General features: G+C 42.1%; 1 protein-coding gene across 1 annotated transcript in view; it reads right to left on the bottom strand.

Annotated features, from left to right (window-relative positions):
* Positions 1–8,264: 8,264 nt before the first annotated feature.
* LOC142256728 (urokinase plasminogen activator surface receptor-like) overlaps positions 8,265–10,519 on the bottom strand; it is a gene marked incomplete at its 5' end in the record, with an annotated part of 54,570 nt that continues 52,315 nt past the window's right edge. The window contains 2 exons of the mRNA XM_075328582.1: positions 8,265–8,377; positions 8,616–8,765. Of these exons, the coding sequence (XP_075184697.1) occupies positions 8,265–8,377; positions 8,616–8,765 (263 nt within the window). The remainder of the gene's footprint in view (positions 8,378–8,615; positions 8,766–10,519) is intronic.

Below are 10,519 nucleotides of genomic sequence, written 5' to 3'. Positions count from 1 at the left end.
GCTTTTCTGGATGAAGGGGCAACAAATTCCCACAGACACCTCCAAAATCGTGTATAAAGCCTACCTAAAAGAACGGAAACTGTAATATTGGTAAAGGAACCAATTAATGACTATGGACTTAATAAAATTGTATTATGTAGGTCTCCTAATTAGCTTGTCCACACATCAATCAAGTTTAACCAAGAGTGGAACTGGATATTGGATATTGATGAAGGAAAGGAGTATTGATATACAATTTCAAAGTGCTCTTGTCATAATTCAGGCCTGAACCTGCATTGGCAGGTTTCCAGCTTTGGACGGATCATTTCTCTCTTCCTCGTTCCTGCTTCTGGCACGCTATATTTTGCTGCTGTAACTCTTTATAGTCTATGCCTACAGTGTGTGTAGCTGGCTCTGGTGAGTTCCCTGATCCATCCTACTGCATTCCCCTGACTTCCTGACCCATGTCTGTTATCCCACTCCCAGCCCCATGCCTCCTACCTTATCAACTTGTGTATTCTGAATTCTCGGAACTTAACTTACGCTCCGTCCCCGACGTGGTTCTGTCTCTCTCCTTTGACATCTCCGTGACCGACTAAGCTCCTGACCCAGTGGCTTGCTTATGATACTGAGTTTGGATTTCCCCCTTGTAGTTTGTTTGACCTCTGCTTACCGACCTGGCTCTCTGACTATTCTACTGCCACCTTGTGGTGGCTTCCCTATGCTACTCCTGGTCTGCTCTTAGTGCAGGGTTACTTGGCTCTATTACCACTCTGTGGCCTTCTAGTGGAGTTTGAACTGTACTGCTTCAGAACATCCCGTAAGTACAGCATGAAAGCTCTTTATTACTGATCACGAGGAAGGTAAAAGCCGACAATACGAGAATCAATCAGCCCCAAAATGGGAAGTTTTCCTTCCTTATCAGACTTAATCAAACTTAGTAAAAAATATCAATCATAATTTGTTCTATTTATCTAAGACTTTTTTTTTTAAAGACAATGACTGTTCTTACTGTAAGGAGTTCTTGAGTTGACTATTGTATAGATCTACAATTTTTACAATAAAAAGCCTTGATGCCTTTGAGATTGAACCTTTTTTACTCAGACAAAGGAAGTGCCTCTTTTTGTAAGCTTTGTAATATAACAGGTTTTTACCTTTTTTTGTTGGTCATTTATATTCTTGTACAGGTTAAATATGTTCTTTTCCCCTTGAAAATCTCTTCTCAAGGCTAAATAAATGTGATTCTTTTAACATTTCTGGACCTGACAAACCTTGCAATGTTTTGAGGGAACATAGAAGTCATACTGGGCTGCTTTGATCCCTTCACATATTAAGTTTGTTACATGAGATACCACCCCTAGTATTTCTATACTGGGACCTCAATGACTCTTTGAGGTATCTCTGTCTCATGGAGGGTCTTTGGCCCCGAAATAATACTTTTAAGAAATAAGGTTTACATATGGATGTTTTTTGGATTCGAGAAAATAAAATAAACATCTAAGACAAACCTTCAAGACGCTCTCAAATAATATTTTTACTTTTATATTTATACAATATATATGTATCTATATATATATATATATATATATATATATATATATATATATATATATATATTTACAGATATATAGACAGGTTGAAGTTAGTTTTTGGTTATAGTTCTCCACTTTAACCCCTTCATATTGGATGAAGGATGTACCATTAAGTCATAGACAATTTCATATACAGTGGAACCATGGTTTATGAGAACAATCCGTTCTAGGAGTTTGCTTGTAAACCAAGTTACTCATCTAGCAAAGCAAAATTTCTCATTGCAAATAATGCAAGCTCAGATAATGTGTTCCACAACTTGTTCAATGTCCCATCCTGGTTCCCTATTGTGCCATTCCACACATGCACAAACACACACAAACACACGCAAACATACATGCACACACAGATATTATGCTCACCTCACCTTCCGTTCCATTGCCGGCCTACTGGGACTTGCAGTTCACCGGTACAGGATGTGTATAGGGTAACCATCTCTACCGATGCCGGAGCTTCCGCTGCCAGAGCGCTGACATGAAAGGCAGGAGCCGCTTGCCTCTGATTGGTCAGCGCGCTGCCTTTGAAAAGCGGCTGACAGCGGAAGTTCCTCCATCGTCGTGATGGTTACCCAATACACATCCTGTATCGGTGAACTACAAGAAGCAGGAGGCCACTGAGGGAATGGAAGAAAAGATGAGCTTAATATGTGTGTCTGCGTGCGTGTTTGTTTGTGTTTGTGTGTGTTTGTGCGTGTTTGTGTGTGTTTGTGCTGACTGCAAGAGCGGGTCAGAGCGCGGTGAAAGTACGGAACCGGAAGTGTGTGCGGTATTTGCTCGTACAGCAAAGCTTGCTCATAAACTAACTGAGTTACAAATTTACAGCAAGCTTTGCTCGTATAGCGAAATACTTGCACACAAAGTTATTCATAAACCGAGGTTCCACTGTACATGCAGCAGGTGAAATAAGTATTAAACATGTTATCAATTTTCTTAGTAAATCTAATACATAAAGCTGAATGTATGTATGTATGTCCGGGATTGGCATCTGCAACATCTCAGCTACAGCCACAAACTTTTGCACACTCACAGGTCTGGACCCCAAGAGCATCAAAGGCTATGTTGTGAGTCGAAATTTTAACCCCACGTGTTCCAATTTACCAATCAATTTTGCCCCTATCTACATATTCGGGAAAAAGTGAAACGAAAAGTGTATCCGCACCGTCACATTTACAATCACAAAATTTTGCACAGACACCTCATGTGACCCAGGGAACGTCGTAGACTATGTTTTGACAGGAAAATTTAAACCCACGCTTTACAGTTACTCTCCAAAAAACATGCCTTTATTAAAGTAAATGGACCCTGGAACTACTGTTATTAGTAGGAGCTGTGAGTGGTTGCTATAGGAACAAAAGACATTCATAGTATAAGAAGCTTATATGTGAGGCAATAAGATGTCGGTGGTAGAAAGAGACAGAGAGACAGACAGAGACAGACAGAAAGACAGACAGAGAGAGAGAGACAGACAGAGATAGACAGGGAAAGAGACAGACAGAGACAAATGGTGAAAGAGACAGTAAGAGACAGACGGTGAAAAAGACAGACAGAGACAGACGGACAAGAGACAAAAAGAGACAGACCTGGAAAGAGACAGACCTAGAAAGAGACAGATTAGGAAAGAGACAGATGGGGAAAAAGACAGACAGACATGCAGACAGGGACAGAGACAGACAGACAGGGAAGGAGGAGACAGCCATAGAGATAGACAAAGATATATGGGGAAAGACACAGACCTTGATAGAGACAGATGGGGAAAGAGACAGAGGAATAGAGACAGACAAAGACAGGCAGACACGGAAAGAGACAGACAGGAAAAGACACAGACAAAGAGACGGGGAGACAGACCTGGAAAGAGACAGATGGGGAAAGAAACAAAGAGACAGGCATATGAGGAAAGAGGCAGATGAGGAAAGAGGCAGACCTGGAAAGAGGCAGACCTGGAAAGAGACAGACCTGGAAAGAGATAGACCTGAAAAGAGACGGACCTGGAAAGAGACAGACCTGGAAAGAGACAGACAGAGCACATTACTTGGCCAATTTAGTTACATCTGTGTGGAATATATGTGATGTTGAAATATATGTTGTGAAATGCTTCTATTAGCTTAGTTTTTTCCTTTTAATAATTACATTTCTATCTATTTGTTTTGTGGTGTTTGTGTGCAGAATACATTTTGTTAATACATTCTATTTTGTTAACAGCAGTTATTAACCCGGGCGAAGCCGGGTAGTACAGATAGTATATTTATAAAGGTGCTATTGACATATATTCTCACCAGATGTCCGTATAAACCTATTCAGTCAACACAGGCAGAGAAATCAAACCATAGATATCCATAAATTTAGTGATGTGTAATAATGATAAACACAGAGGAAAAAGTATGAAACATAGGCAAGAAGAAAGGCGAAAAAAACCTTGAAAAGTCATTACACGAGCTGAAATGTATCAGATATTAGAAAGCGATTCTGCCACTTAAGGCAAAACAAGATTAGCTGGTTCAACAGATGACCAATAAAATGGTGTCTCATTACCAAGGTGCCATACAAGAAATATCCCATGATGAGTAAAACCAGTGAGCTTGAGCAGGGCTGCCCGTATCCTGGAAAGGCTGACTCTTTATTCGGACATGTAGGAGCAGACGGATATACAGTAGAGGAACCAAAATCCTCCTCACAGATAAACATCTGACACTGGGATATAGGTAATGAGTGATCCTAACATGCAACAGCAGCATCAATGATTTATATAATATAAGAGATATTAATGGGTGAGCAGCACAACATCAGAGATAATTCCTTAGTGCTAAAATCAAATAATTCCAAAAGTCTGGGAACTGCACCATGTCATCCTAGTCATACACTAAGGCAATCCTCCCCCCCATTGTTTTAGGATCTATTTGAAGGTGGTGAATGCCTAATGTATTTTCTTTTGACATCTCTTAATGTTGGGTTATAAGACCTTATGACACTTTACAGTATTCAGGGCACAGACTGATTTCTGTTAGATGCATTATACACTTTTTAGGAGCATTCGATCTTTAAGATAATCTCATAACAGTATCACCAATGACCCTAATTATTCTTCTTTGACTTACCAGAACCTTATCCTAATGTTGATCACTATCTACCCCTTTCTATATATTAGTTAATATATCTGAGAAAGTATACTGGGATATTAAAGGTTAGATTTCTGGATCAATGGTCCCATTGTTTTCATTTTTGTCTGTGGTCAATTTAGGGACTTTTTGATATAATGACCCTTTGTTGAGGGCACTTTTAATGTACAAGGTGGTCCATTTGTATGGATACACCTAATAAAATGGGAATGGTTGGTGATATCAACTTCCTGTTTGTGGTTTAGTATATGGGAGGGGGAAACTTTTCAAGATGGGTGGGGACCATGACGCCCATTTTGAAGTCAGCCATTTTGGATCCAACTTTATTTTTTCCAATTGGAAGAGGGTTATGCAACACATCAAATTTATTGATATATTCACAAGAAAAACAATGGTGTTCTTGGTTTTAATGTAACTTTATTCGATCATTAGTTAATTACAATTTTACATCTTGTATCTTTACACTGCCTGAACATGTTCTGTGTAAACTAAGGGTCCTGTTCCCATTTTTGTTCTGCCCATTCTGCAAATTCAGTACACCAATCTGGGTCATCCTGATTGAGATGCTGCAGCAGCTGGATTTTGTAGGGGGACCATTTTTGAGTAGCTAATATCCATCGAAGGGATATTCGACTGATGCCACTCTCCAGTTTAGGAAAGCCTGCATTCGTAGGGGGTTGGACTCATTGGCCCTTGAGGTCCCTTCTAAATCTACCATTCTATGATTCTATCATGCTATCATTTTGCTTGTTTCTCAGGTGATGTTTATAAGAGCTGATAATTGGGAATGAGCATCCCTACAAAATTTAATTGATTATCTACCAAATTAAACCATAGAAACCTTGGTGTTAACTTTTGTCAAAATCTGACTTTGGACTCATTCCAATGTATGTTTTTATCATATGAGTGCTATTTGCATTTTTCACGGATAACACTCATACCTATGATAGTCTATGGGATAGTTCACATGCCTGATGTTTTCTCTCAGACTTAGTAGTCCACAAAAAAGCACGGAGAGTTGTTTGCTTGATAGTAATCCAATACAAGCTTGCAAATGCAAGTACATGCATCCATGAAAAAATCAGACAGCACCTGATGCATTTACATACATTGTGTTTCTTGTTGACTTGTTTGGAAAAACTTGAAAGCCTCCATTGTTTTTGTTGTTTATTTCATCTAGGAAAAAAAAATGAAAGTGGCAGTGAAAACTTATACTAACCAAACTAATAAAAGTCTGATTTAAAAACACTAATGAAATTAGTTTTGTTCTTTTGCAAAGAAAATTCATTGATTTTAGAACGAGAAGTTTTCGTATTTGGCTTTCTGCTATTCGCTCCCTGTAAAGATTTCTGATTTTGATAAAAGTTTTCTTTTTGACTACTTTTCTGCCTTGTGATTTTGTACCTGTACTTAAGGAGGATATCTTTCACTTAAACATTGATGGCCTATCCTTAGGATAGGTAATCAATGTCTGATCAGCAAGTGTGCATTACCCAACACCTCTGCCAATCAACTGCTCTCTGTACCGGCATCAGACGGCCGGAAATACTCCTTTCTGGAGCTTCCATGTCTTCTGATAGTGGCCGCAGCTGGGAACTACACATCCACCTTCTATTCAAATCAATAGTAGGTGAATATGCAATACTTCAGCCGTGGCCACTATCAGAAGACGGAGCAGCTCCGAAACTGAGCAGTTCCGGCTACTGCCAGAATTGAGAGCAGCTGATCTATAGGGGTACAGGGTGTTGGACATCAGCCGATGAAACATTGATGAGGAATGGGCAGCGCAGAGGAACTACTGTCTTCTTCATATATTCTTGATCAGACATTGATGATCTTTCTCAAGGATAGGCCATCTTTCACGCTGTACTCTAGGGTGTCCAAAAGCCGTACAGCACAGTAATGTAGTACAGAGGAGATTCCTGAAACTACCTGAGAAGGTAGTTAACAGGTAAACCACTAGAGGGCGGTAGAGTGGAGAAACCGTATGAGCAGAGTATTCCCTAGCAGAGGAAATACTAGTCAAGCCCACCTGATGGCAGTGGCATTGTCAGGACGCCGGATCACAACATGAGGTCTCGTAAATACACAGGGAAAAAGTCAAAACGTAGTCAGGTGGAAGGAAGGAGTCGATAGCTGGGCAGTCAAGAACTCAGAAGTAAGGAAGAATGGGAGGAGGACAGGAACAGAATCTAACGTAAGCAGACGAGGAACGAACAGGGAGACAGACGAGCAAGGAACTGAAGGGAGACAGTGGGAGAGACATTGACAGGACGGGAACAGAGAACAGAGGTCAACAACAGGTCAGGTGAACACGAAGGTCAGGAGGAGGTAGGGCAGACAACAGGTCACTCACAAGCAGAATGCAGCAGAGCCGGAAATATCATTGGCGTAGTTACAGAGAAGCAGTGCCATAAGATAGCGGCTGAACCTCCAGAACAAGGCAGGAAGGATTAAGCTCTAAAGTGACCTGTAACAGAGATGTAAAACAACAAAGGTTTAGCAGCAGCTGAGCTAGGAGCAAATCATGACACCATCAATGTAAAGTAGTGGACAATGTCTTTAAGGGCAAAGATTAGTGTAACCCCTGAGTTCTTGAAAATGGTATAGCTTGCACCAAACTTGTTCCTGGTAGCCCTCTATAGAGTGAACAAGTGACCACAAACCGTGCTCCCATTAGAACCTGTTTATAAGAGTATGATACTACTTTACAATAGAGATATGGCCCTTTTTCATCATCGTGAATAAGAAGATTATGATAATGGAATGACAACTTAGATAGGTATCTTTACACAACAGCGAGGTCAACCTGTTATGAGTCTATAGCCAATGTTAGATTTTTTTGTGTAGGGAAAAAAACAAATTCATAAATAAATTGAAAATATATTATTTTTAAGTTACTTTTGTTCCTTAGTTATAGTTAAATATGAAGTCACACAGAAGCAAATCATTGCTTAGTAAGTATTTATTGGAGTCTTCAAATAATCACATGTTAATTAAACTTTGTATTCATGCAATTTCTCATAGAAGATACAACTCTTAACTGAAAGAACAAAAAATAATGTACGTCTCAACAGAAGGTATTATACATTGTATCCCTTGTTTCCATTTTTCATTAAAGGCTTGACCACACTATAGTAATGGTAAATTAGTGGGGGTCCGACACCTGGTACTCTCAATGTTCCACTATTAGCACCTTGACTGGCGGGTGGATGTAGACAGTGTGTTGAGGGGCACACCGCATTCTGTAACCTGCATAGTGGCCATAATGACAACTACCATGCATAGAAAATCAGTTCCTATTGAAGAGAACAAGAGCTTATCTGCAGGATGAAGTAGTGTCCACTAAACAGTGTACGGAGCTTTGATGTTCCTCACACCCTAGTGTCTATATCCAGTTGCTAACAGCTGGAGCTAATTATTGGACCTCCGCTGACCTAATAATCATAATCTAAGGACAGATCATTAATATAATACAATCTTTCAAGACAGATCAGAAAAATGATGAAAATTGAAGGTATCTGATATATTTATTCATGTACTCATTGACGACTCCTGGATTATCTGGATTATGACATAACCTTTAACATATCAAAAGCTTCTTGTGTTGCGCAACCCCAAGGGCGGTGTCAAAGTTGTATTTGCAGCCATCAGAATTCGCACAGCCTTTGATTGAATAATTCTTTGTTGGCTCTCCTGTAGACACAAAATCAGAAGACATCAAATGACAAATTATCTGATGCCCATATTTTAAATATTGCGACCTAAAAGGCTCCAGATTATCAAATGTGCACAGAACATAACAATAAGACGTTTTCTGTCAAGTGTATATGTGATGATGCTTTATTTTTTTTTTTTATTTAGATTCATTTGAAGATACAACACATTTTATTACACAAATTTACATATTCAGTAATAATTACACATTGCTCACCTGGATATTTCCCTTCCGTTCTAACCTCAAAGCATCGGTCCATGGATCCGGTGCAGTTCATCTCTTTGTCACTCTTACATTCCTCCAAATTGCCGGTACAATAGGCAGATGGACATTTTTTTCCATTTGGAGTTGGGTCTTCTACAGGAACTGAACATACACATAATTATTCTGATATATATATATATATATATATATATATTGTGAGACTGTGACCGGGGTTATCTATGACGGCCGGTATGTCTCGCCCCGGTTGTGCTCACTCCATGATAGAAAGTAAATCCACTCTAGGGTTAATGCTGTTTCCTTACAGGCTGAAGGAAGGGTTAAATGGAAACAGGAACAAGGGCAGGTGTGCCGGGTGTGAGGGAGTGAACAGAACTCCCTGAGTTCTCTGCTGGAGAGGCACATGTATCTTGTTGTGGACTTTTGTTTTGGACATTAAACCGTGTGCTGTGAACCTTAATGCCTGGATCCCGTGTCTTCTGCTGCGCAGCCGACCACGCTACCTCACATATGGTGGAGAATGCGGGCATGACAGCCGGTGAGGTGTAGCATCCATTCCTGGTGAGCCAGTAGCACATGTCCTGGATTCGAGCGGCTATACTACAGCCCAAACCCGGCGATGCCATGGAGGACATACTAAGGCAGCAGCAACAGACTAATGCACAGCTACAAGAGGCTAATGCACAGCAACAACAGGCTAATGCACAGCAGCAACAAACCAATGCACACCTGCTCCGGGCGTTGGAACGTCAGCAGCAAGCCTTGCAAATGCAGGAAAAAAGGCACCAAGAACAGATGGTTCTCCTGGCCAAGTCGATCCGTGCCGGACCGGCAGCAACAACCCCGGGACCGGGTGACGACGGCAGCGTCCGGAAAGCGGTGAGACAAGCGTTGCAAAAGATGACCCCGGGGGATGATGTGGAAGCGTTCCTGGCGGTGTTTGAGCGGGTGGCCGAGCGGGAAAAGCTGCCGACCCCCCAGTGGGCTGAGGTATTGTCGCCCTATCTGACAGGGGAACCCCAAAAAGCGTACCTGGACCTCTGTACCGAGGACGCCATTGACTATGTGACCCTGAAAGCCGAAATACTGGCTCGGTTGGGGGTGAATACCTATGTGCGGGCTCAGCGGGTAAATCAGTGGTTCTATGAGGAAGCCAAACCCGTACGCTCCCAGGCCTATGACTTGTTGCATCTTGTAAAAAAATGGTTGCAGCCTGACACTCTGAGCCCGGCACAAATGGTGGAAAGGGTAGTAGTGGATCGTTTTGTGCGCACTTTACCCGTCACCGTTCAACGGTGGGTAGGACAGGGTGACCCGAGTACCCTGGACCAATTAGTGTCCCTGGTAGAGCGGCATGTGGCTACACAGGACTTGATACGGGACACTGAGACTTTGCGTACCGCCCGTCGGTCCGGCCCCTCCAAGCCTAGGGCCAAGGACCCACCGCTGAAAACGGTGCAGGAGTCCCCTACCATCCCGTCTGAGGCCACGGCCACCATTCCTGAGGTCCGGAAGGGTCTGTACCCTAAACGACAACCCGTCAAGGGGGTTTCCGTCCCCATTAGATGTTGGCGGTGCCAGCGGGTGGGACATATGGAAGCCCAGTGTCCACTCACCACGGAGCCCATGGATTGTGGGGTTACCCGGCGGGGTTCAATGTATGCTCAGGTGGTGTGTACCGCTGACCTGGTCTCCCCAGAGACGGAGCCCCACTTGTGCCAAATACAGGTGAATGGATGTCCGGTTACAGGATTGTTGGATTCCGGAAGCTTAGTGACCCTTGTGCGATCCACCTTGAGGGCTAAAGTAAAGGCCACAGGACGTACCGTGGGGGTGGTTTGCATACATGGGGACCGCCGAGACTATCCCACGGGGATTGTCACCATCACAGCACCTTG

This window comes from Anomaloglossus baeobatrachus, chromosome 11, assembly GCF_048569485.1.
Source record: "Anomaloglossus baeobatrachus isolate aAnoBae1 chromosome 11, aAnoBae1.hap1, whole genome shotgun sequence".
NCBI lineage: Eukaryota > Metazoa > Chordata > Amphibia > Anura > Aromobatidae > Anomaloglossus > Anomaloglossus baeobatrachus.
Note: the sequence above shows the minus strand (reverse complement) of the source record. Positions and strands in the feature narration are given on the sequence as shown.